The 27,957-nt window shown below is 44.5% G+C and overlaps 1 protein-coding gene across 1 annotated transcript; it reads right to left on the bottom strand.

Moving 5' to 3' along the window:
• Nucleotides 1-126: 126 nt before the first annotated feature.
• Nucleotides 127-26,938, bottom strand: LOC110488368 (ETS domain-containing transcription factor ERF). Its single transcript, XM_021560597.2, has 5 exons — nucleotides 26,213-26,938; nucleotides 7,574-7,808; nucleotides 5,731-5,843; nucleotides 3,844-4,730; nucleotides 127-3,737 (listed from the first exon to the last, which is right to left on the bottom strand). Exons 1-5 carry the CDS (start codon nucleotides 26,232-26,234, stop codon nucleotides 3,186-3,188), a joined length of 1,809 nt encoding a protein of 602 aa, XP_021416272.2. The 5' UTR covers nucleotides 26,235-26,938; the 3' UTR covers nucleotides 127-3,185.
• Between the last annotated feature and the right edge of the window lie 1,019 nt (nucleotides 26,939-27,957).

Below are 27,957 nucleotides of genomic sequence, written 5' to 3'. Positions count from 1 at the left end.
TCACAAATATAGTACAGCTAAGCAGGGCGAGGTCGAAAGGCATTACCCTGAAGCGCCTGTAATGAATGTAATAAAACTCATGTGTAGCTCATATATTTAAAAAAAATACAAAGAAAGACACTTGTCCATTTTTTACCTGTTTTAATTAACCCCGATTACAATTTAATTACAAATGAGGGGGGAAAATACAAGAGAAACAGAAGGAATACATGTTGCCTCATGGTATGGAGTCCTCTCTGAGTGTTCAGTAACCACTGAAAGGAGTGAAAGAAAATAATGAAAGGAGAGAGCGAAAGAAGAGTGAAAGGAGAGTGAAAGAAGAGTGAAAGAGTGAAAGGAGAGTGAAAGAAGAGGGATAACGACACCATTCAAATAATACAATGTCAAAACAATAGAATGTATTTCTTACCGACCCCCCCCCCCCCCCCCCCCAAAAAAAAAAAAAAAATATCTATATACACAAAGACCCAAAAAGATATTTCAAAACAAAGGTAATGTGATAGGATTATGTGAGCTCCTCTTTTCCATGTGTCCATAATTACAAATGCAACTAGCTCAGTTGAAGTTAAAACTACTATTTTAGTTCAGCTAATAGTAAGATGGAGGAGTTGTCGTTGTCTGGAAAATACATACTGAAAATATAAAATACAAAACACGAGGGATTCAAATAGCCATGGAAAAGAGGTAGGCCCAGAGGGGTACAAAATAATCAAATAGTAAATAATGTTAATAATAACAATGACAGTAAATAATCATTTGGGACAAATAATAAACAGCAACGACGAGAGGGAAAAGTGGGAACATTTTTAGATGATTTTCTTTTGAAGCAACAAGGCAGCTGTCAGTTACAATGCAAGGCAGGACAAAAGAGGTACTGGGTGGCTACGGCAACACCAACATCTGCATACAGACACCCACGTACACCATACTAGTGCTATGAACAAACTCTTGAGAGAGTCTTTTTTTTTGGGCCCGGCTCTTGTTGAGTTACAAAGGCTGGAGGGACCTAGACGGCACCCGCAGAGCGTCTTCTCAGATTACGGGAAGTCCCTCTCTGAGGTTTTGTGATGTCATATCCTGCATGGGCGAGGGTTGTTTCTTTGGTTAAGAGTCTTCCAAGCCAGAGAGACTAGTACGGGGGTGGGGGATCATGTCGCTAGTGATGTCACCTTCCTTTTACTCTAGGTTAACCCACAATACAGACCTCTCAGCAGACCAGGTCTACCTCAAACATGTACATATTCAGGTGGCGGAGTGTTACTGATGCATTCTCCTAGTATAGTTCATGGTCCAAGACAAAGGCCAAATCCAGACAAACGGTGGGTTCAATAGACAACAAAGGTGCCCTGTCCTTGTGTTTCCAGGAGAGTTTGGGTTGCTGAGAGGGGGTGGGATCCTGGTCGTAAAGTTGGGGTTCGGGGGGGGGGACAAGTCAAGCATGTCTGTTCTTTAGTGATGGCCAGAAAAGGTGACCCCAAAATCTTAAAAAGTTTCCACGATGCAACATTTCTCCATTATTTGTTCATTTACTGGTCGCTTTTCACCCACCAATCTTCAAGCCCCCCCAAACAGAACACTTGTTTTTACATTATAAATATTAAATGTGTTCCGATTCCTCTTGCACATGATCCCTTTCCAATTCAGCTCCACTGTCGAGAGAGGCAAGGTGAGAAGAGGCTCCCTCATATATTTATATATATATGCCCGACAGAGTTATCATTAAAAATAGCATTTCCTGATTCATATCAAATTATACTTTTTTGAATTATAACATTTGTATTTAATATATTCAAATAAAATATGTGTAGTATTGGTTTTAGTCATTCAGATTCTGTTTCTTGGTATAAAAAAAGGCAAAGTGGCAGTCAGTGTATAAGGTCTGTGCCCACACCAACAAATTTCAGTACGGTATGCTTGAGGCTTCTATAGTGTGTGTGTGTGTGTACATTATTTGGCCAGGGTAATTCATGTATAGTCAGTCGCCTGTCAGCTTAAAAAAAAAGCACAATCTCAATTTGTCTTGTTTGTTCAAAAAAAATGAGCTGCGTATTTGTAAAATACAGAAAATAAAAAGGAATTTAAAAAGTCACTAAAAGGCTTTGCAGGAGCTCACCTAGGTACTCGCATTCATTTCACGGTATACTTTTTTGGGGAGTGAGAAGAAAAAAAAATATTTGTTTCAGTTCAAGAACATTGTATATACAGAGGTACTTCTAACCCTCCGTGCGTCTTCCCAAATACTGTCCTTTTTTCAGGCGCTCTCTATGGGAGAAAGAAGCAGCTCAAACCAGGGGAACGGAGGAGACCTCTAAGATACTCTTTCAACACCATTCCAAGCAGACAAATTACCAATCTCCTCGTTTCACTCTCCTTATAAGATTGTGCAAAAGTCATGTAGGGTCCCCACATTAATGGCCCCTAACATGTAGGGCCCCAACTTGAAGGGTTTTTGCTGCTCCCCTTTTTGGACCCTGCCCAGTACACGAGCTGTCCATTAAGGCTTGGATGCACGCCATTTCGTTTTTTGTCCCTACGTTCAAGTCGGTGGGGGACGATGGTCAAAGAGAGAGCGCTGACTCAGACACAAATTCAGTCCTAAGTCTCTAAGTCAGTCCCTGTGATTAGACAGATATGGACAGGGAAGTCTCTTCGTTATGACTCCTGAGCTCCCTTCCCAGTCAAAGGTGATGGAATAGTTGACAAGAGTTGGTACGAGGCCCCTCGCTTTCCTTTGCTTTGTAAACCATTGTACGTGAAGACAGGCACTTCTGTAATCTCTTTTCAAGTCTGTTGAAGATAAGGGGTGGGGGGGGGGATTCTTTCCCATCTGTGTTGATGCATCTCTGAAAGGCAAAGGAGCTATGGGTGTTACTGGGAGATGTTGAGGCGAGATGGGAGGCACCTAAAGGCAGTGTACAGGTCTAAGGGATAGGCCCAGGGGGTCTTTCGTTTAGAGGGGGTGTCAGTATTAATTTGTGTCTATGACCATCCCTTAGTGTCTCAGTCACAGCATGCTGAGCTGTTTGTTAATGTTCTGGGTTTAATGTGTTGCAAATGGGAGTAAAAAGGCTTTTTGCCCAGGCACTTGTTTCTATGTGCATGCTTGGTTATATGAGTGAATGTGTATGTAGGTACGGGCATGTGATTGTGTGTATGCGTGTCCACGGTTTGTGCGTATCCCTGCCTCAGCAAGCTCCATGGCTCTCCAGAGACAGCTGGGCTGTGGCTCTCTGCAACTCGGAGCTGGCCCTGCGCTGGGCCGGAGGGGGAGGAGCGCGCAGACTCAGGGACAGGCTTCTCCTTGGCCCCTCCCCATTCGCTGGCTCCACCTGTTTCTCTGCCCGCACTTTCTTGTCCTCGGCCTCGTCGCGCTCGCCATCGGCCTCCATCTTCTGGTCCTCGCTCCAGCGGCGTTTGAAGCGCAGCTTCAGGGGGATGCAGAGGGTCCCGCCAGGGCTGATGGGAGGGCCTTGGCCCGGCTCGCGCTTCAGGGCCAACAGGGAGGGGGTTAGAGGGCCCATGGGAGGGGCGGCGGGGGTCTTGAACACGTCCTCGTCCAGGTCGTCCTCGACGATGGCGCCCAGGTTGCCGTTGGTGATGGCCGTAGGGGTGGTTCCGTTGGTGGGATGAGGGGGGGTGAAGACGTCTCCCTCGTCATCATCAAGCAGCTCGTCCTCCTCGCTGATGTCGGTCACCTCCACCTCCTCATCGGACTCAACGTCGGAGACGGGCTCCACCTAGACAATAAGAGACAACAGATGAGTCATTGTTGAGAACATCTCTTTTTACATTAAACTGGTGGTTAGTCAGGCTAATCTTGATTCTGGTTAGGGATTGGCTCACCTTGATTTTTGGGCCCACTGAGGAGGAGGAGTTAGAGAGTAGCCCTGAGGCAGCGTAGGAGGAGCCTAAGCTAGATGAGGAGCCCCCGGTAGAGGAGGTGGAGCCGTCCTTCTGTTTACGCCCCAGCGGAGGCGGCTGCAGCTTGAACTTGAAGGGCGAGGGGTGCTGCTCCTCCCCTTGGTGGTGGTGCAACGAATGGGAGTGGGGCATGGGCGGGGCATGGTGGTGGGCTGTCATGGGCTTGTCAGGGGCGGCAGAGGGCCTGTGGGGCTGGGGGACCACGATGTTGGGGTAGTGGAAGAAGGCTCTGGGGCTGAGGTGGTAGTTGTAGACACTCTGGTGGTGGGCCTGCAGGTAGCGCTTCATGTCGTCCGGGTTAAAGGAGAAGTGGGAGCCCAGCATGGGGCTGAGGGAGGGGGACGGGGTGTAGGGCAGGTGGGAGCCAGGGGTCATGGAAAGGGCCGGAGACAGGGTGGGGCCCAGGAGGCCCCCAGGGCCCGGCAGGGGGGACACAGGGAACGGGGACATGGGGTCACCGTGGACCCTGTGGCCGGGCGGGGGGCGGCCTAGCCCACCAGGGCCTCCGTAGGCGCGAAACAGCGAGTCGTGGGAGAGGCGGGGGTGGAGGAGGCCGCGGAATGCCCGTTCAGGACCCGTGCCGCCACGATCTTCACCCCCCACGCCTTCCTCCAGTTCAGAGTTGGTGGAGGTGCCGTCGCTGCAGTCGGAGACAGAGCCGCGGCCCAGGCGGCGGGCCACGCTGCTGAACATGCCCGGGCTGCGCAGGTCCTCACTGGGGGAGAGCACATCGGATGGGGTGGAGGGGGGAAAGCGGAAGTGGCTGCCCCCAGTCGGCACGGGAGGGGCGCTCTGGGGGACTCCCCTACCTGGAGAGAGACGACGACTGAGTTAGAGAGGGTAGGAATGAAACTGAGGTAATCAGAGAGTAAAATAAGAGAAAGAGAGACGAGGAAAACAGTAGAGGAAAAACAAGTGAGAGGCACTAGGTGACAGAAGGATGAGTGACTGAAAGTGAAACCAAGTAAGAAGGAGGTGAGTGAGAGGAAAAGTCACTGTATACCGAGACCGAGAAACACACGGCTCACACAGGCCACGTGTTACATTCCACTTTCCGACACTAACCACGCCAAATTGTGGCACACAATAAATTCTTGGCATCCTCGCCGTGCCAAAATTAAATATTGGAAAGTTGTTATTTTTTGCCATCACAAACATGGATCAGGTTGCTCCATTTCCCTAAAACCGCTGAGTGAGTTAACGTCGGAGAGGCATGGGTGTGTGTGTGACCGTTATATCAAAACACATGTCAAAACCCCGGAGCCACATCACATATGGAGTATAATAAAAACATCACGCAGCAGTTATGCCACATGGTATCAGGATTCAAGTGTGCCGTAGTTACACTGTGGTGGTTGTGATTACCGCTGGAGGGGATTTCAGGGAAAACACTTGGTATGAAGCGGATAAACACAGATGCAATCCTCGCTGCACTACACTACAAACCCGATGGGGATGGATTTGTGTTTTAGCATTTAGCCCGCGCCGTTACCAGTCCGCCGGTGTAGCGGTTTCCATTACAAAATGCCGCTACTATGGGTTAAGCTCTCAGGTCTGTATTAGCGTAGTCTTTGAAGCGTTTGTAATTGGACAGATGCATACAAATGAAATACAAAAATCTCTGTAAATAACACGAGGACTTTATGGAAATGCTTTCAGAAGAGTGACGAATTTCCAAACGACGAACGCGCACAACGTATTCAGCTATACTGTGCTCAAACTGCTAACAATGTTGATGTCTCGGATCACTCTGTGCCAGCGATAGTCGCTGGTGGATTTTTTTAACCAGACTAGAGACAGAGTACTGACCAGAGCCCATGTCGATGAAGGGGTAGTTGACCAGCACCAGCTTGTTGAAGTTGAACTTGTAGGTGAACCTCTTCCCTTTGGTCTTGTGGAGGATTCTCTTGTTGTAGTAATATCTGTGGGGGGGGGGGATTAAATACATTCAATGACATACATTCCGGCATTACCGAGTGCAATACACAGAAAACCGCCAAAAACGTGCAGTATCCATCACTGTGTAGTTGTTTATCTAAGGGTCTCATTATGTGCCGTAACCAACCATGCCTCAATATGAAATGTAATGAGTAGACAGTGTAGTATAGTACGCCTCTCTTGCAAGATGCGTTTTACCTCAATGAGACAAACATTTACAAACGACGGTTAAATAAACACACTGGGAAACTGATTCAGGTCTTGAAGAACTCCTGTTGCACTGAGTGGGAGGAAGTCCTCAGAGACTGAGTGCACTACAGTGGCTGCTGAACCAAAAGGCAGCTAGTTCTAGCCTTTTCATTGCCGATCCTCTCACTCAGTGTCCGCACTGACTCGATGAATGAAGGGCCTCTTCCCGATTGCTGCGACTCCAAAATTATGACTAGAGTGGGCTCCCACCTACACACTTGCTAAAATGGCAGTGATAGTGGAGGGCTGCCGGGTGCTTGCTTTGATATAGACGATGTGAAGTGGAGACGGGAGGTTTGGACTGGAACATAATGTTCACAGGCGCAGAAAGAGAGAACTCGAACACGTGGGGGGGGGGGGGGGGGGGGCGCCAACACAAGCACACACTGTGTGATACGGTGAGTGACTACTGGAGTTGAGAGAGAGAGAGAGAGAGCTAGGCGAAACATGCGGGGGGACACAAGCTCACACATGGGCTGCGGTGCTTTGAAGAACATTTGAACTCACTTCAAACAAAGCACAAAGGGCTAACGTTACTACTGCCTGAATGCCACAGCTTTAAAAGCACCACATTTTGAACACTGACGGAGCTCGTCGTCCCCGAATCAAAGCCTGAACCCTAATGAGGAAAGAACATTGCAGTCTTTCAATTACTTCAGAATGGGAAAACTACTTTCATTGAAGAGTTTTACCACGGAACGATAGTACCAGAGGTTAGGGTCCGCCCGTTCGAGGAGACTAGTTTACTATAGAAACAAACCCACAAGGCGCAGATGGGATGGAGGAGGACTGGCAGAGAAAGCAGCAGTGACGAGTCATTGGTAGGATGAGCACTAGCTGACCCACACCAACCTACGACTTGAAGGTGATGCTGACAAGCTGGTATGTTGTCCAGCGCTGGCTGCTAAGTGTGTGTGTGTGTGATAGCCAGAGATGTGTGCAATTAAGTGAGGGAGTGAGTACAGACAGAGGACTAAATAAAAGCTCTCCTCTTCCCACGTGCTCTGCAGGTGTGTGGGTTTATAAAAAGTCGAACGCTATCTAAATGAGCGGTCACATTAAAACGAGGGACCTTGACGTACGTCGGAGATCAACAAGTCGCGATGAGCCGCGCTCCCGCTTGCTCCTGCGCTCTCCTCCCCCTCTCGTTGAAAGAGTAACGAGGAGGGAGCCACTCCAGAGCTCTCATTATTCCGGCCCAACTTAAATCAGCTAAAAGCGGCCTTCAAATGGAGAGATAGTAGTTGAGTTGGGTGTGTTAGAGCAGAAGTTTAAGCACACTGCAGCCCTGAATACAGATTTCCCCCACTCCTGGTCTAATAACAAAACACCATTCAACCTGTATTTACACAGGTTTCTCACACTGAAATAAAAACCTATTTTGCAAGAGAGATTTGTTCACTTCCTTCCATCCTACAATACCCAGAACCCCTACGTCGTAGTGACAGTTGTTCCCGTTTCTTACCGAAGCGCCCTGCTCAGCTTGTCGTAGTTCATCTGAGGTTTGCACTTGCGGGCGCCCCACAGTCGGGCCACCTCTTCGGGGTCCTTGATGACAAACTCTCCGTAGTCGCCCTGCCAGGCGATGACTTCATGGTACTCCTCCTTCCGCAGCAGCTCCAGGATGAAGCACCACAGCTGGATCTGTCGCGAGCCGGGGCTCGACTCGGGCTTGTAGGCCCAGTCGGGGAAGGCGAACCCTGTTGACGGGGAGAAGGAGAGAAAGGGTTAGATGGAGGCGTAGTGCTCATATGCTGGGGGTGGTGGAACATGGGGCTGAGAAAAGCAGAGGCAACAGGGAAAAGGCGGGTAGTGGAGAGTCGACAAAGGGTGGAAGAATGGGTCAAAAAAACAAACAATTTGAATTGTGTGTTTGATTCCCATGTGGCGGGTCACAGGAAGATTACTGACTAAGTCACTTTGGATAAAAAAGGGTCTTACCGAGCTGTGCTGGGATCAGTGTATAAAAGCAAAGGAGTGTTGGTTTTTGGGGTAAACTTGTTTTGAGTTTGAAATCAAAGCTGTACAGGGATTGGGCCTGGCGCTTTCATATCAGTTTCATGTTCGTCGTATATCAGCCTCGAGTACGAAGACAAAATAAAAGATAGAACGAGCATTAGACACAGAACATGTGAGAGCAGTGAGAGTGAATGTGTGTTTTAGCGAGGTAGGTTGTCCTTAAAGACTCAACACCACTTCAACGCAAGGCCAGGCAGACTAGCAGAGACATAACCCCACACACACACACACACACACACACACACACACCTCCTTGGGACTAAATGTGCTCTAGCAACCAGGCCGAGAAAATCTCTCATAGAAACATATGGGCACAATACAACACATAAAACACCCTACGGAATGCATACCAGAGATATTTATGGTTGTCATAGGAAAACATTAGGACATATCTAAAACACTAGCGTAAACACTCAGATAAAAACACACAAGAACACAGTCCGCAATGCAGACATTGTCCCATTCAACCACCTGTTGGGCCAAAGTCCACATTTGTCACTATACATCTTCATTCCAGTTCAAATGCTGCTGCACCAGAATGACTGTGATGCCCATTGTCACTAAACCTCTTTGTAAGCCGACACGTTGAAATCATGAAGGTAGATCCCATTTTGTAAGTCACCCAGTTAAAGGCCTATGACACGTGACTCATTCCGAGCAATAGGATAGGCTAAACCACTGAACTACTTCAATTGTCTCGTCTGAAATGACTAAACGGTGACTAAATGGTTCTGATGGCCATCCGATGCTTCACAGCCCATAAAGCATACGCATACCATTCCCACATCGTAGACGATAGGGCCCAGATCAATGGCGCCACTTCAGCATCTGTACCACTTGGGCAGATGCTGGGAAGCTGGTGCCAACGCACATGTAAAGTCCAGCAGGAACAGAGAACATGAAAGCAAGTGAGCAAATTGAACAAACACACACGTACAGAAAAGGTAAAAGTGGGAGCAGAGTGCTCACACACACGAATAGCAGCAATGCCCACTGAGCGTGCGTCAGTGCTGACTCATGGCCTGTTCTTGTTTGTCATTCAGCTTTCACATGGAGTACGCCTTTCCCCTCCGCGCTGCCATCCCTTTCTTTTCTTCGCTCCCTCTGACACCATCGCCTAGCAACAGGGTATTTTAGCTCTATAAATAAACACACCGAACAAAAAAAATGTAATTCAATTAAAAGGTTCCTATTTTTTTTTTCAGAAAGTAGGGGGGGGCGAGTTAAGCGAGAAATTGGGCGAGAGGGGCCAGGGAAGAGGCGTCAAAAGGATAAAAAGAGAACATCTTGTCATCTGTGGTTTCACTGATGAAAGTTCACTGTTCCGCTGTCCATTAGACATCCACCGGTGTCCGTCACATACAACAAATCTCCAACACTCACAAGGCTGCTCCTATCTAGACAGAGGAGTGCAAAAACAAACGCACAGCTATTACAAGCCTGTTTTCTGCTCTGTTGCGCTAACTACAAGTGGTCCTGGTGGGACTGCTGCTGGTCCTGCGGGTGACAGTAACTATGATAGGAATAACACACAGATAAACACGCTCATAGCGCAGCACCATAATAACACACGCGTGTGGTGTGCTGATACCTGGGACGAGAGTCAGGTCGGTGGCCATAATGACCCCACGAACATCAAGCGTGTGAGGTCAGTAAAGAAGGCACAGTTGTCCAACCATTCTCCCTGGGTCTTTAAGGGAAAGAACGGAAGGAGTAGTGACAGAAAGTGTATTTTTAGGACAACCACCAGAGAGCCTATTATTCGAGGAACCTGAATTTCCCTTCCAGCAGAACACACAGGATCTTCACACGAGAACCATTTTCATACAAGGCTTTCAATACAGCTACTTTTATAAAAAAATGGCCCTATGATGTCATGTGTTTATAATAGTAGTTTTAATAACAGGTGTGCATTGTATACCAACTGCTCTGAGACCAGGGGCTCTGTCTCTTTCTCACCCTGTTCCCGCCATCAATTCCCCCTTTACCCTCCCTTCCTCCTATTCTTTCCTGGCTCTATATTTAACTTCAGGAAAAAGGTTGGCTGGCCTCCGTTTGCTAGTGATGGCTGTCTGGCCACAGAGATGGGTAGTTGAGGGCACGGGGGCGAATGGACTTGTTCTCCATGTGAGTAGAGCGTTGACTTTCAACAGGGACATGCCATTGTGCACTGTTATTGCGAGAGGGTGAACACTGTCAAAAAAAAACAAGAAAGCAAGCACAAGCTGCTTGATGCTAAAAAAGTGGATGCTAACATTGACTCATGCTCGCATAAGGGCTAATAGTTCCCGATCCTAAAGACATGGCCATCAACACCAACTCGTGATTTTATTTAACTAGGCAAGTCAGTTAAGAACAAATTATTATTTACAATGATGGCCTGCCCCCGGCCAAACTCTAACCCAGACGACACCGGGCCAATTGTGCGCTGCCCTATGGGACTCCAATCACGGCCAGTTGTGATACAACCTAGAATCGAACCAGGGTCTGTAGTGACGCCTTAGCCACTGCGCCACTCAGGAGCCCTAAAGCCAGATAGGTCCAAGTATGAAAAGTGAGAGAAGGGGGTGGCTTAATAAAAACAGGAATGAGACAGAAGAAAGGTAAATTAACATGTAGGAGAGAGGGGGGGGGGGTATAAGGAGATGAGAAGAGTAAAGAAACTCTTGATATGCGATCGTCATCTTCACGTCAACAATCGTCAATGTCAAAGCCGCAGAGATGAAAGCGAGTTAGAATGCAATGGTGGTCGGACCGTTGTGGGGCCGGACTGCGACGGTGTAATGGATCCCGAGGTGCGCCGGGGCCAACTGTGCCCAGACAGAAACCAGACGCGTCTCGGGGAGTTCCGTGCAGTGCAAGCTGTGATTAAAATCAGCCCTAGATGGTTAGACAGAGTGCATGTTTGCGTCAATTTTCCTGCTATGTGAGGACTGTCGAGTATGAGTGCAGGTCTCGCCTCGTGCGGGGAGGACTCGGAGCCAGTGTTTATGAGCACGCCTGTGCAGGCTCTGCTCAGTCTCCACCCTCAGCAATAGATCCCTGGGACAGACATCCTAAATACTAGTCTTGGAGACCTGAGGTTAGGAAATGGAGTTGTGTTGATCTCCATAATAACTTGATTTGTGCGTATATTATTAGTAACTAAAACAGCACTCATAATTCACTACAAAAGTATTTGGTAAACCTCAACCAATTTGAAGATTTGAGTAGGAATTGTTTGACTAGGCTTGACCCTTAACAATAGAACCGCTAAAACACTCATTTGGACTGCTCACGAATAAATAAACAAGTTTTTTAAAGTATAACTGCCATTTTTAAAGTCATGCCACACTCTGTCCTTGACTTTTCCTAAAATAAGTCTATGACACACCATTGTTGTTAGAATCTTAATATCACAAACATAATTGAAGGTAACCAGTTTTAGGAGGGAATGTCATTTTGTGAATGGTTTTCCCTTTGTCCCTCCTTTACCCAACAGTAGGGCCTGCTCCTCTCCTCCCGACAGTTGAAGGTCTAAAACCTGAGCTACACCGAAAATTATTTCACAACAGATTAAATAAATGAAGTATGATGAATGAGAAAGGAGGAGAATGGGTGAGTTGATGAGCGAGGGGAAGCGAACGACACATAATTATGTAAATCACCAAATTGTGAATGAACAGGGCGGGCCATTCTATTGAATCAGTCTACCTCAAAATGGTGTGCACCCGTTATCAGTCCACCGAATCTAAGCCGTTTTAAATCGGTCTACTCGGAGTACACAGTGAGAGCGTGAGTAATGTACAAATGGCAAGAAGACCAAGACGAATGGATGCAACATGCTGCGTCAGGGTTGCTACAAAATCTCAATGTAAACACTCAGATGGTAGGAAAGAAATGAATCATGACACCTGATGTCTTCTTATTCTCAGCCTGAACCGACACCTCCGAGGACTAAGCTCCAAAAACAAACAAAAAAATAAAAATGCCAGAACGGTACACGTGCCCGCACCACCACCAAATGAAAACAGAGAGACAGGAGAGAGGAAGGGACGGCACTGTTTGGATAGAACCCGCCGGTGACAATGCTTTGGCCCAATTGACAGCACAACATGTAATTGAGAGGGTAGGCGCTACATATTAAGGGAAAAAAAACAAACATCCGTAAAGCGCTCACCAGCTTTTGTTGTTTATGTGATAACTGCCAACTGATGCCATTGTGTGAAGATGCTCCGCTCCAATTGGCTGAAAAACATTGAAAAGTTCACTGTTGTGATAGACACATTCATCAGAAATGCCAGTATTGCTTGTGCGAATTTTCACGATTTACCGAGCACACTTGGCGCTTATCATGATGTTTAGGCTACTGAGGTCATCAGTTGACCAGGCGTCTTGGAGGTATGGTGCCTTTTTTTGTTATCGGAAATAAAAGAAATAAAAACTGTTACCGCGTTCCAACACATATGCTTTCCGTTTCATAGTTGTAACAAAGGCATTCCAAGAATAAAATGGATTGAACACTGGGGGTGTCACCCGATGCCGAGCAGTTCTAGTGTTGTGGGAATGGTAGAATAGCAACAAACAAAAAAAAAGAACACTTAGAGAGGTATTTGCACACGCTTAATCTAAGCCTCATCATCCCAACGACGTTAAGACTGCTGTGAACCATGTGACTTCGTCGAGAGGAGAGCCAGTGACCTGGAGGTCCTGGAAGCGATCAGAGGGGACATGGAGGATTGTCGGCTGGGTAAGCCTGGCTCAGTGCAGGCTTTTTCCTCTATGCTCTGGGCTTGTACTAAGAGGGCCATTTGCAAGACCAAATCAGGTCCGGCCCAAGTGAGAGGACGACCGTGTATTTATTGTCTAAATCCCCACTACCCCAGAGAATCAAATCAAATGTTATTTGTTACATGCGCCGAACACAACAGGTGTAGTAGACCTTACCGTGAAATGCTTACTTACAAACCCCTTAACTCTTTTTTTCTTCTTAAAACGGCATTGTTGGTTGAGAAAATATTTTCTAAAACTAAAGTTAAAAAAATATATATATATTTTTAAGTAACAATAAAGAGGCTATATACAGGGGGTACTGGTATCGAGTCAATGTGCAGTGGTACAGGTTAGTCGAGGTAATATGTACATGTCAGTAGGGGTAAAGTGACTATGTATAGATAAACAGTGAGTAGCAACAGAGTAAAAAAAAGGGGCAAATAGTCCAGGTGGCCATTTGATGAATTGTTCAGCAGTCTTACGGCTTGGAGGTAGAAGCTGTTCAGGAGCCATTTGATGAATTGTTCAGCAGTCTTATGGCTTGGAGGTAGAAGCTGTTCAGGAGCCATTTGATGAATTGTTCAGCAGTCTTACGGCTTGGAGGTAGAAGCTGTTCAGGAGCCATTTGGACATAGACTTGGTGCTCCGGTACAGCCTGACTAGGGTGGCTGGAGTCTGACACTTTTAGGGCCTTAACCTGACACGGCCAGTTATCAAGGTCCTGGATGGGCGGAAGCTTGGCCCCAGTGATGTACTGGGCCGTACGCACTACCCTCTGTAGCCCCATGAGGGGGAATAGGCATTGTCGTGCCCTCTTCACGACTGTCTTGGTGTGTTTGGACTGTGATAGTTTGTTGGCGATGTGGACACCAAGGAAGCTCTCGACCTGCTCCACTACAGCCCAATCGATGTGAATGGGGGCGTGCTCAGCCCTTCTTTTCCTGTAGTCCACAATTAGCTCCTTTGTCTTGATCATGTTAAGGGAGAGGTTGTTATCCTGGCACCACACTGCCAGGTCTCCGACATCCTCCCTATAGGCAGTCTCATTGTTGTCGGTGATCAGGCCTACCACCTACCACAGACACTGTGGGGCATGCTGTTGAAAGAAGTCAGCTCTGATTGGCTTTTTCTCATAGACAAGCATCCTGGCTGTAACATGGAAATGGCCAATCCAGAGGGCAGTGGTCTGAAGGTGAGTTCTGACTGGTCTGTCCAGACAGCCTCCCAGTGGGGTGGACCCAGATTGGCCTGTTTGCACAGTTGGCCCTTTCAGTCCCCTGTGGGTGACAAAGACGGAGACAGTCGTCTGGGCCCCAGGTTATTGGTGGTGGTACAGGGGCCTGGCAATCACACCATGGGGAGAAATGCAAGTGAGTTCCATTGTCTTAACTCATGTCAGTTTGTTATATCTTACCCCCTGCTCCTCTGGTATTTGTTCTATTATTTGAGACACACCATCTCCTGGCTGTGCTCAGATTCTTATTCTGTATCATTCCGCCAAGGAGGGAGATTCATGATATGGTGCACTAAAGTCGGCTTCTGAACTCAGGGGCATCCAGGCAGCACAGATTAGAGGTATGGCCTGTGCTCTGTTGGAGACAGACCGGGCTTTGGCCTCTGTAGACCACAGCAGCGTCTGGCTTCTAAGCCAAATCGGTCTGTTCAAATCCTCAGACAGCACGTTCGCAAAAACACCAAGACTTGCCGGATGATGGGAGAGATTCTGGGAAAGTAAGAGCAAACAGAGCAGGAGAAAGGTGACATGGAAGAGAAGGCCAAGAGCTAACATGGACACAGACATTCAGAAAGTCAGTGAGAGAAAGATCAGTAGGCCAAGACAGTAGTAGGCCAAGACAGTAGTAGGCCAAGACAGTAGTAGGCCAAGACAGAGCAGGAGAGCCAGGAAACGTTAAGGGTAAATAAAGTGGACCAGGGGGGCTACAGGCAGTGGACCAGGGGGGCTACAGGCAGTGGACCAGGGGGGCTACAGGCAGTGGACCAGGGGGGCTACAGGCAGTGGACCAGGGGGGCTACAGGCAGTGGACCAGGGGGGCTACAGGCAGTGGACCAGGGGACTAGAAATGGGGATGGGGGAGTAAAAGTCAGAGAAACAGATAGATTGCCCCGTTTAGAACATTCTGTGTTGTGGTTAGGTCTCCAGACAGTCTTTACTTTCATTGTTGTTCAGACAGCGGCTGACGACAACTTGGTGGCTCCAGCTGTGGGATTAGCGCAGTCTACATCAGGGCTCCCTCCCCTAACCGGCGGCTGTCGCCACAGCCCAGAATGAACCACCAAACCAAGGGAGCCAGATGAATCAGTCAGGGCTGACGCTGCCAATTCCTTCACTGACGGCTAATGAATCTTTAATTTTCCATCTTTCCATAGAGACTAAAGGTCTTCATAGTCATAAGTAATAGTAGTCCTGGTGGCAGTACTCAACGTGCTTCCACTCAGTGACCTCTCGTAATCAATAACTAGCTTCAAATTGACTCGATACAAATACCTCAACAGATTAGACGACATGGGAGCATTTTGCTGCAATTTCAGAGCCGTGTTCAATAGCAGGGCATCATTAATGATGCTTAAACAAATCGGTTTTAGGTAGCCTGCATACAGGCTACTGGAATGTGCACAGTCCATATTTCAGCAGAAACTAACTTGACCTCACGACTGCCCCGTCTTTAGTCAGCTGTTTGTACAGACACACACACACATTTGTTTTATAAATTTTTTTTGATGGTTATTTATTTTGCGATGGTCTTCATCCGTATGCGCCGGTTACGCAGTTATACGGTAACTGTGCCGGCCCTAAATGTAGGCTGTGTGCGAATCAAACTTTAGGAAGGCTACATTGTTTATTTTAGTGCGACATGCAACACAGCTACAGCGGTAGGCCATCATTGTAAATAACAATTTGATCTTAACTGACTTGCCTAGCTAAATAGAAGGTTAAATATTATTATACTTGTTTTTTTTTTTTATCTACTTGAGAGTGATTGATGATCGTCTGTATGCAAAAATCCTTCACCGAGACTACATTTTGTGCTTAAAAATAGAGGGAGCCAATGTGGCGTCGCCACAAAGATGGCAACCAGCATCAGCATCTGCACTAGCGTGATAATTCAGAAAGAGTGTGCTGCATTTGTCTGTGTGTGTGTGGGCAATACAACACATTCAGCCATTTAACTGCTATGTGGGGGATCCGGCCCGGTAATAAACCGCCATGTGTGTGTGTGTGTGTTCAGCAGAGCACAATACAAAACGCAGAGTAAATCTTCACTCCCCCTCTATATATAGTAAGTAGAGGCAGTCTGATAGAAGTAACATAATTGATCTTAAAATAAAAAAAAGGGGGCGAGGGGTGGCCTTGGTGACATTCTGGGGGTTCTCACTTGTCAGGTAAAAGAACCAATGTTCTGCTGAATTAACTCCGAGCTGTGGTCTCTGGCTGTAAAGCTTACCAACTGGAGAGGAGACGGGGAGAAAAACATACCGTGGGAGTTTTAAAACCTCCCCTGATAAGATGGAACCATTTGAAGACTAACGGGAACAAGGCTAAGATTCCCTTCTGTTCTGTAGCGGCCCGTAAAATGACCACCCCTTCTGCTTTCTCCTTCCTCACACCTTACACGCTTTGATCTTGCTTCTGGTGAAGAATCGGGTGCAAGCTGTCAAGTTTGTGCGAAGTAGCGTGAGAAAGGATGGAGTCCACACTGCTGTGTTCTCACCAGTCCAGCCTTCACACAGGCTTGTGTTCAAGGAAACGTGCTACAGAATCTACACCACTAACACAAACATTAGTTTGAAGTAAAACACACAACCACACACATGTGGAAAAGCCAAAGCCACAAGGATCCAGAGAGAGTTCTGACAGACACAGGCGAGACAAAACCTCAGGGTTCCCACCAAATCCAGGGCGTGAGCAGACAACAAAAAAAAATACCCATGGTGCTCCCCTACGTCCACAAGCCACAGGACAGAGCAACCAGCACTATTGACAGCTTGGGGGACAAAGATTGCCATGGGTGAATGATGTGATGGTGTTAAATTGTGTCCAAATGCAGTCCATTGACATTAAAACAAATAGTGTACTAGAAAAGGTGTTCTGTTAACTTATTTTATCAGTATTTTCACGCCCGGATGAAAAGCATGCGCAAATTCAACTGCCTGCTACTCATCCCCAGAAGATAAGATATGCATATTATTAGTAGATTTGGATAGAAAAGTTTCTAAAAAACTGTTTGAATCATGTCTGAGTACAACAGAACTTATTTAGCAAGCGAAACCGAGGACAAACCATTCCGATTCTTTTTTGTTTGAGGTCACTCTTTTCAAATGGGTTTTCACTGGGGATCCAGATTTCTAAGGGACCTTCTTGCAGTTCCTATCGCTTCCACTGGATGTCAGTCTTTAGAAATTGGTTGAGGTTATTCCTTTGTGTAATGAAGAAGTACGGCCATCTTGAAAGAGGGCCATCTTGAACAAGGGTCACTTGAAGTGTACTGTTAGATAGAGGCACGTGACCAGAAAGCATGCTTCAGTTTGTTTTCTTCCTGTATTGAACACAGATCATCACGTCTTCAATTTTATCGATTATTTACATTAAAAAAATAACTCAAAACTTTGTTTTGGCAAAGTTTACAGGTAACTTTTGAGATATTTTGTAGTCACATCGAGCAAGTTGGAACCGGTGTTTTTCTGGATCAAATGCGCCAAATAAATTGACCTTTTGGATATATATATAGACAGAATTAATCAAACAAAAGGACCATTTGTGATGGTTATGGGACATATTGGAGTGCCAACAAAAGAAGCTCGTCAAAGGTAAGGTATGAATTATATTTTTATTCTATGTTTTGTGTTGCGCCTGCAGGGTTGAAATATGGTTTCTCTTTGTTTACTATGGTGCTATCCTCAGATAATAGCATCGTTTGTGTTCACCGAAAATGCTTTTTGAAATCTGACATGTTGGCTGGATTCACAACAAGTGTAGCTTTAATTTGCTATTGTGCATATGTGATTTAATGAAAGTTAGATTTTTATAGTAATTTATTTGAATTTGGTGCTCTGCATTTTCCCTGGCTTTTGGCCAGGTGGGTCAGTAGCATCCCACATATCACAGAGAGGTTAAAGTATACCATTTGGTGGTTTAACTGATACATGTCAGAAATGTTAGTCCCTTTGACACAGTGATTAACATCTGATTATGTGAAGCCCAAGGGCATTGGATGGGAACATTCCAGCTCAGAAGGGAATATTAGCACACCTATGCTAAATATTAAATTCTGTATCTTAGACGAGGGTTTTGGTAATGATTTTGAAAACCATACATAAAATCAGTCCTTAAAGTGTGTGGTATAGTACTTCACAAAGTTCATCTTTCTCTGATTATGCCTGTTTCATTTAGGTTAGACTTAAACCTTTAACATTTTTAGTTAAAGACCAAAGGACTAGATTTGAAAGCAAAAAATATATATATTTAAAATAAAGTCTGTTCAGATTTCCAATAGGGGAGAAAAGCCCACCATATAAGCCTAAGTATTCATGACATTCTAAAAAGAAATGCTCCCTCTCCCAGAGTAAAATGTACGCAAGTTGACTTAAAATTGATGGGTCACATCAAGCTCGGAGTTTGTGAATTTGTGTAGAAGGCGGAACCTCGAAAACACCTGACAGGATATACAGATCGAGAAGCCCTGACATGTTATCTGCTCAGCGGGCCGACTATTATTTGGTTCCACTTGGGCTACCCTGGCGTTTCATCTACACTGCAGGAGCCCTTTCAAGCACGGAGCCGGGAGGGGGAGCAACCCTACTGTAGTAGTACACATACTCTACTGTAGTCAGTCAGTGGGTAATGGACTATGGTGTGTGCTTTTGTTTAACCTGCATTACCTGGGCTTGGTGTGTGTGGGCTATAACCAAAGCACAGTTCCAGGCAACAAAAAAAAATCTTCCTACGCATCGTCATCACGGGTCAGAATACGGAGTTCACTTGAGATGGTGCAGGTTGCCAATCAGACACTTGAAGTCTGACGACAGTCGTAACCTATTTATTAGGGGTTTTCCACAACCTTCATCTATTACTTGGCCAGCTAGGCCTAGCCAACATATTGGGGATATGCTATTAGCCTAGGCCTAATTCAATCCACTATGCTTACTAATTTGCTTTCCTGACAGTCATGTTTAAAAATGCAGACAGGAACCATGTTGAATATTCCCACTGACAAACATGAGCACCCTGTGCAGGCTAATTGCTCATGTATGGGTCCTTTCACTTCGCACACAGGAGAAGACAACAAAAAGTGCCCGGCTACAGCTGTGATGTCTTACATGGCGGGTTGACATAATGAGTAACACAAGTGGAAAATTGGAGCTAGCGGGCCAGACTCCACTCGCGTCCTACCAGGATGGGAGCAGTGTGACCCATTTAACTGGACTCCAAGTGCAGTTGACAAGGCACCTCTGCGCTGTTTCACCTGGGCCAGTCAGCCAGGAGCACGCAATGTTCAGAATTAAACAGACTTCAGTCTATGTGGATTCGGGAACCATGTAGACCTATATGACATTATGTAATCTACAACATAAATATGTGCCTGAATACAGTCGCCTATTGAGATAAATATATATATATCACACTAACAATATTTCCTGGAATGTTGGCATAAGTCTACGTTACAATATTAACACAGAGTAGCATAAAGTGACTCCCATATGGCATAATGACTAGGGCTGTCTCCGACTAAAAAAATATATTGTTCGACCAAGAGTCTGTTCTTTAAACCAATTGATTGGTAGAAATGTTAAAACGTGTATTTTTCCATATATAGACACATCCTATGTGTTTAAATCAAATCAACTATATGCACTGAGCTTGTCTGATGCTTTAAGCGAACTGTTTGATGAAATAATTAAAAAGACACAAATGACTAGAGGGAGTCTGACCACAATTGATTTGATTGTGCTGGGCCTGGCTCAGACTTGCCATTTATTTTATTTTTATTAAACAAGCACCCGTTGTCTCCCTCTCCTCCCTGCTGCAGCGACCACCACAGAACATCAGTGTGTATCGCACTGTCTGTGTTGCTGAAGCTACAACATAATTACAGCCATTTCCGACTGAAAAGTTGTAAGGAAAAACATTTGTTTAGGAATAACATTCCCTATTCCCTCAACCCTTGCTCTCGTTATGTGACACATGTATGCATCGTATGCACATGACCAATAGGGCCAGACCTATGGCATATCATAATTACATTAATAAACAGGTAACCGTAAACACTAACACATGACAGCAAATTGGATGGAGAGGATGTAACAAACTCGAAAACGGGGGAATGTTTACTGGTTGCTCAGGAGATAAAGGATATGTGGAATAAATGTGACTAGTTGTGGAAAATATGGAGATGAAGAGAGAGAAGGTAGGTAAGGAGCAAGCAGCTGCATGGATATTATGTGTACCAAACAGGTGCCGTTAGAGTACAATACTTTTCCCGGCTGTTTGGAACAAAGTAAACAACTCTAAATAAGCTTATAAGAGTGTGGTAATGTTTTTTAAAATTTTTATAAAGCATTTATTACAGCAAAGAGTAAAAACAGTTGCATTTATTCATGTATGCAATTTCCAAAAACGAAATGGTTTATATGTTGTTGACGCAAATTATTCAAATGGTCACTTTATTTTATTTTAAAACTAAAATGCTTGGATTACATTTCAAATCGTGAATGACTCCTATGCTGTGTGATGACATTAACAAATAAATGATTGATTGATACAGTAGCCTACATGCGTATTGAAATATGCACCCTAGTAAGTTCCGGTATTAAACAGAATTTACTCATAAGCCTACAGCTTAATGGTACAAGGATACTATACCTACTAATGATAACGACATGACTTATTATGATAACGATGACCATAATAATAACAATAACGAGATCAAGGAAAAATGAGGGTTATCATCATCATCGTCATTCAAAATTTAAGTTCTGACAATTTGGAACAGCGCAAATACTAAATCAATTATACATAATACCAGAGAGGCTGGTCTAATGAAAAGAAAATGTTAAAAAAATAAAAAGTGTTAAGCCTTTATTACAGCATAGCATAGATTAAAAAGGGAAATGGGGATACCTGGTCAGTTATACAACCGAATGCATTCAACTGAAATGTGTATTCTGCATTTAACCCAACCACAGAGGGCTGCCTTAAATCGACATCCACGTCTTTGGCGCCGCGGAACAGTGGGTTAACTGCCTTGCTCAGGGGCAGAACGACAGATTTTTTACCTCGTCAGCTCTGGGATTTGATCCAGCAACTTTTTCAGTTACATGTTGTGGTTGCCTGAGGCTTGGTGCTCATGGAATCAGTAGGCTACTAAACAAACACTCAAACAGAAGCAGAATCTGTATTATTGATGTAGATATGATTTATAAAGCCAGGCACATTTAAAAAGTTAGGTTATTGATTATAGGCCTAATTAAGTTGGAGTTTCTTCTCTCCTCATTTTTCTTAGACAATTATGTCCAGGGCTGTTTTCTCATCCGACCCCGCTGTTGCCTCCGCCGCGTTGTTCTCAATACTAATATGCTGGCTAACTGTTCTAATATGCACATAGCAACATGGTCTAGGAAGAAGTTCAGAACTCCAGACATCGACCATTATCCAACACCAGAGAAGGCGCATTTGTTATAAAATCATCTTATTTGTTGCACAATTGTTCTTACATAATATAACCATATACAATTTCCATAGCAAATGTCTTCTTCGACTGGATGGACTGTGCCACGGCCTCCACAATGGATTAGTCCAAACAGACAGGCACGAACCAGACAGGCGTCTTGTACACCAGGATTATTTTTTTTTTTGCTGCTGCTCAGCTAAAGGACTCTTGGTCAACCGACAGCCTATCGACCAGTCGACTAAATGGGGTCAGCCCTAATAATGACCCAGTTTTTAGACAGTGGAGTTGGGACACAGATGTGGGAGAACAGTGGCTGAGCCTACAAGGTGGATTCCCGAAATGTGACGCATTCAGGAACAATTTGAACCAATGAGTGGATTGCAGATGAGTGCACGCCATGAAACTACTTAGGAACATTAAATCTGCCTTGGGGGATGTACAACTGCTCCTCCTGCAATCTTTCTTTTCAGAGGTAGTAAGAGATACCTGGAATCCTGCACAATAGAGGAACCTGGGTGGGGTGCTGACTGAAGGCCCAAGGCAAGAATAACATTTGGTGTATGAAAACAAAATCCACATTTTACCTCACCCTTTAGTTTCCCAGTTCCCACATCCCATTAGTCACCTTTTCCACATTTTGTGGTGTTACAATGTGGGATTAAAATGAATTAAAGTAATTTTCTGTCAATGAACTACACAAAATACTTTGTAAAAGGTGGAAGAAAAATTCTAACATTTGTAAAAATAAAAAAAAAGAATATATATATATATATTTTTTTTAAACACTAGCCAATATATCTTCATTAGATATGTTTTCAACACCCTGAGTCAATACATGTTAGAGTCACCTTTGGCAGCGATTACAGATGCAAGTCTTTCTGGGTAAGTCTCTAATAACGTTCCAGACCTGGATTGCGCAACATTTACCCATTATTCTTTTCAAGCTCTGTCAAATGGTTGTTGATCATTGCTAGACAACCATTTTCAGGTCTTGCCATAGATATGTCAAAACTGTTAACTCAGCCACTCAGGAACATTCAATGTCTTCTTGGTAAGAACCTCCAGTGTACATTTGGCCTTGTGTTTTAGGTTGTCTGCCGAAAAGGTGAATTAATCTCCCAGTGTCTGGTGGAAAGCAGACAAACACATTTTCCTCTAGGATATTGCCTGTGATTAGCACCATTCAGTTTTTTTTTTTAATCCTGAAAAACTCCTGAATGATTACATGCATACCCGTAACATGATGCAGCCACAAGTACAGTGCCTTGCGAAAGTATTCGGCCCCCTTGAACTTTGCGACCTTTTGCCACATTTCAGGCTTCAAACATAAAGATATAAAACTGTATTTTTTTGTGAAGAATCAACAAGTGGGACACAATCATGAAGTGGAACAACATTTATTGGATATTTCAAACTTTTTTAACAAATCAAAAACTGAAAAATTGGGCGTGCAAAATTATTCAGCCCCCTTAAGTTAATACTTTGTAGCGCCACCTTTTGCTGTGATTACAGCTGTAAGTCGCTTGGGGTATGTCTCTATCAGTTTTGCACATCGAGAGACTGACATTTTTTCCCATTCCTCCTTGCAAAACAGCTCGAGCTCAGTGAGGTTGGATGGAGAGCATTTGTGAACAGCAGTTTTCAGTTCTTTCCACAGATTCTCGATTGGATTCAGGTTTGGACTTTGACTTGATGATTTTGACTTTGATGAGATCCTGAGGCCCATTGTCGTGTCATTCATCCGTCGCCATCACCACATGCATGGTCCCATGTCGCAAGGATCTGTGCACAATTCCTGGAAGCTGAAAATGTCTGTTCTTCCATGGCCTGCATACTCAGACATGTCACCCATTGAGCATGTTTGGGATGCTCTGGATCGCCGTGTAAGACAGCGTGTTCCAGTTCCCGCCAGTATCCAGCAACTTCGCACTGCCATTGAAGAGGAGGGACAACATTCCACAGGCAACAATCAACTGCCTGAAACTCTATGCGAAAGACATGTGTCTCACTGCATGAGGCAAATGGTGGTCACACCAGATACTGACTGGTTTTCTGATCCACAACCCTAGCTTTCTTTTCTTTTTTTAAAGGTAACTGTGATCAACAGATGCATACCTGCATTCCCAGTCATGTGAAATCCATAGATTAGGGCCTAATTAATTTATTTCAATTGACTGATTTCCTCATGTGAACTGTAAAATCTTAAATTGTTGCATGTTATTTTTGTTCGGTGTAATTACACTTTAACATTACGGGGTATTGTGTGTAGGCCAGTGGCAAAACAAATCTCAATTGAATCCTTTAAATTCAGGTAGTAACAACAAAATGTGGAAAAAGTCAAGTGGTGTGAAAATACTTTAGCAAGGCACTGTATAGGTTGGTAAAAATAGCACCATGCTCTGAAATACAGTGAGTAAACTAAACTTTAGAAACACCTCCGTAATATTGCGTTGATACTCAGTGTATAGTGTAATATATATATTTTTATTTTATTTAAATAGGCAAGTCAGTTAAGAACAAATTCTTATTTACAATGAGGACCTAGGAACAGTGCCTTGTTCAGGGGCAGAAAAACAGATTTTTACCTTATCAGCACGGGGATTCGATCTAGCAACTTTGTGGTTACTGGCCCAACGCGCTAACCTCTAGTCTACCTACCACCCCTTTGCCATGTGACATGATGCATGACACACCTATTTGTATTGAACTAGAGAAGGACTCGATCTTGCGAACTAGACCTACTCAGGGAGGCAGAAGGGTGTGATTGCGGCCCGCAATTCAGGGTGTTCCTGCATATATACTTCTATTGGCCCATTTGTAAACCACAAACAAAGGGCATAGGTCATTTGCAAATGACTGGGACTACAGTAGCTACTTTGCTATGGATTCAACAAATAATAAGAATAATACAAATGCGTTCAATTGCCGAGTGTTTGTTGGCTGGCAACATTTTTGATTAGCCAAAATATTCCCTAATGTAGGGCACACTCACAAGAAATATTGGACCAATGACAATGGTATTGTACAGGCATGTCCCCCATGATACATGTAACGTTGGCATTCAATAACTTAGCTACTCTAGCTAGCTAGTTAATGGAACTTCCAAAAGTTGTGCCTGAGTTAAAAGGGCAATTCACCTTTCAACCTTGTTCATTATATCCAGCACCATAACAAATTGCAAAAATCACTGAAGTTGGAGACTTATATCTCCCTCACTAACTTTAAGCATCAGCTGTCAGAGCAGCTTACCGATCACTACGCAGCCCATCTGTAAATAGCCCATCCAACCAACTACCTACCTCATCCCCATATTTGTTTTTCTGCTCTTTTGCACACCAGTATTTCTACTTGCACATCCTCATATGCACATCTATCACTCCAGTGTTAATTGCTAAATTGTAATTACTTCACCACTATGACCTATTTATGTCCTTACCTCCTTACTTCATTTGCACACAGTGTATACAGATTTTTCTATTGTGTTATTGACTGTACGCTTGTTTATCCCATGTGTAACTCGCACTGCTTTATCTTGGCCAGGTCGCAATTGTAAATGAGACCTTGTTCTCAACTGGCCTACCTGGTTAAATAAAGGTGAAAAAATACATATATAATAATAATAATAAATAACAGCGGCGGTCGTTGACGTTTAAGATGAGGGAGGACAACACATCTGAAAATTGCGTGTTTATATGATCTGTGGTTAAAAATATCATATAAAGGTCCTAAAAAAAAGCTTCTCTGTGACGTCACAGGGTAGAATGAAAAATGGTTTAAATCTTTGATTTTCAAAATCTGAAAAATGTCTCTGGGTCAAGTCATTGGGAAACTCAGTGTTTGTAATGTTTTAAATTGAAACGTAGGAAAGACACTGGTTTTGTGCTGAAGATAATGAAAATGGGGCTGAAAAGCAGTGGCTAAATGTCAAATGCGTGTCCTACAATGCCCAACTAACATCCCTGGTTGCTAATTAGCTAATGGAGAAAAACAAAATAGTTTGTCTATTTTCTTAGTCATCAACAGGTCAGTAGTGCCCGTTTGATAGCTAACGTTACCTTGCTTAACATGGGCTAATGTTACTCGCCAGGAATGTCCATTTTGGGCGAATTGGCTAGTTAGCTAGTCAAGTGTGGAAGTTTGAAAGTTGGTTAGCTAACTGCCTTGACTAATAATAGCCATGTAAACTTCGCTATCAGAGACACCGATATAGTGAACTGTTCGCTAACAAATAGACAGTGGTGTGAGCAACGGATTTTCCGTAATTACTTCACAAACTTTCCCTGACAAGTTAGCTAGCTAGCTAGCTCTGCTTGGACTCGAGTGGGAAATTGCGGCAATTCTATTCTAACGTTAGTTAGCTAACTAGCCTAGTGCTATAGCTTGTATGGATTTTCAACGTCTCATTACATAAAGTTATCACCGAGTTATTAGTACGATAACCATGGGTCATTTATCACACAATGGTAGATCATTACAAGTGCATCATTTGCCTTTACCAAATGTATCCAGGTGAGGTTGTGTTGTTACGTGAAACAATAACAAGTGCCAGTCGAGCGCCATAAAGTATCAAGCACTTTCCAGTGGACAACAGGGTCAGACAGTTCCATTCGGACAATAGTTGGTCCGCGAACATTATCGTAACTTACCCGTATCCCCCGGGGTTTTCATGGTGACTCTGGTCAATTCAGACAGTTTCCCGTTTGGTTTCTAGCTCGCTTGGTATACGACACCCAGACTTCGTTGTTCTTCTTGATATGTTGCAAAATTCCTCGTTAGCTTTAAAACTTTTCCGTTTCTAAGCTTAGCCTAAATCCCTCTGTTCTCAAGCGCTCTAAACCCCTGGCCCCTACTGTTCCCTAGTTACTTTTGAGCTCCAAGTTTTATTTTTTTGTTCTTTTTCACAAATCGTTGAGACGAATGGTGTTCTAGCTTTGTATAAATCCAATCGTGAGCTCTGAATGGCGTTGAACTTTTATGTCCGTCGTGCCGATAGCGGGGGAATGCCTTGTAACACTCGGTTCTAATTATTTAGCTCCTCAGTTTAACCGCGTTACAATGTTGCATGGTCGAATCTTCCACATCATCATTCCAGCAGTCAAAACAACGCAAGAAAAAATCTCAATCTGAATAGTATGGAACCACGTTTTTTTTTCTTTCTCTTTCTACAGACTTTTCATTTTCCACTCACTCCGTATTCTCTACCCCCCTTCCTCTCTAGGGGTGTCGTGTTTCGCTCTCCCTACCACACGGGGCCGCCCACGCGGACCTGGGAAGGAGCTACGCCTACTTGCCATCCGCCTGGTTGGCGTCACTACACCGTGCGACGTTGCTGTGGAGACCCGCCGCCGGTAAATTGGTGTATCCTGTTTTGCCGCGAGTATGTAACCGCGTCAAATCATAATCAGTGATTATTTTATAGTCTTCCCACTTACTGGTCAAGCAAACATATGGTTTCAAAGTGGTGCACCTGTAAAGCAGGATAGCATCAGAAACCACCAAATAAAAGTAAGCATCAACAAACTCAACATTTTTTTATTAACCCTGCATCTGTGTCTCTCTGGGCCATGGCTCCGGTGGACTTGCTATCAAGTGGGGCCATTTTTCAGCTTTCATTTAAACAACAATGGCTAACTGTGAACTTTAGCACCTTCTCACAAAGCAACTGTTTTGAATATGCAGAGATTGTTTCAACTGTTCTGCCTGCGGCTATGGAATCCTGACCTGTTCACCGGACGTGCTACCTGTCCCAGACCTGCTGTTTTCAACTCTCTAGAGACAGCAGGAGTGATAGAGATACTCTTAATGATCGGCTATGAAAAGCCAACTGACATTTACTCCTGAGGTGCTGACTTGCTGCACCCTCGACAACTACAGTGATTATTATTATTTGACCATGCTGGTCATTTATGAACATTTGAACATCTTGGCCATGTTCTGTTATAATCTCCACCCGGCACAGCCAGAAGAGGACTGGCCACCCCTCATAGCCTGGTTCCTCTCTAGGTTTCTTCCTAGGTTTTGGCCTTTCTAGGGAGTTTTTCCTAGCCACTGTGCTTCTACACCTGCATTGTTTGCTGTTTGGGGTTTTAGGCTGGGTTTCTGTACAGCACTTTGAGATATCAGCTGATGTACAAAGGGCTATATAAATACATTTGATTTGATTTGATTTTGTTGATTGTGCGCTTCACAAGTCCTTACTGTCAGCCCTAGCTATGAAAACACAATTTCCCTTGTATAACATAAGGGTAAGTATACACAATGCACATGCAACAGTCGAAAAGCAGCATATTTTGTGTATTGATGGTAAGATATTGGCTAGTGCAACATTGTGGACTCAATTTGAAACTGAATGCATCACCAACATGTCCTGTTATCCTTTTCAGTCATAGTT

This window comes from Oncorhynchus mykiss, chromosome 32 (genome assembly GCF_013265735.2).
Source record: "Oncorhynchus mykiss isolate Arlee chromosome 32, USDA_OmykA_1.1, whole genome shotgun sequence".
NCBI lineage: Eukaryota > Metazoa > Chordata > Actinopteri > Salmoniformes > Salmonidae > Oncorhynchus > Oncorhynchus mykiss.
This window is presented reverse-complemented; position numbering and strand designations above follow the sequence as displayed.

Excerpts from the sequence above, each read along its gene's own strand:
- LOC110488368 (XM_021560597.2), bottom strand. The coding sequence starts at position 26,234 with ATGAAAACCCCGGGGGATACGG. Across the intron at positions 7,809-26,212 it reads GAAAACCCCGGGGGATACGG|GGTTCGCCTTCCCCGACTGG; the intron begins GTAAGTTACGAT and ends CCCCGTCAACAG. Across the intron at positions 5,844-7,573 it reads AAGCTGAGCAGGGCGCTTCG|ATATTACTACAACAAGAGAA; the intron begins GTAAGAAACGGG and ends CCCCCCCCACAG.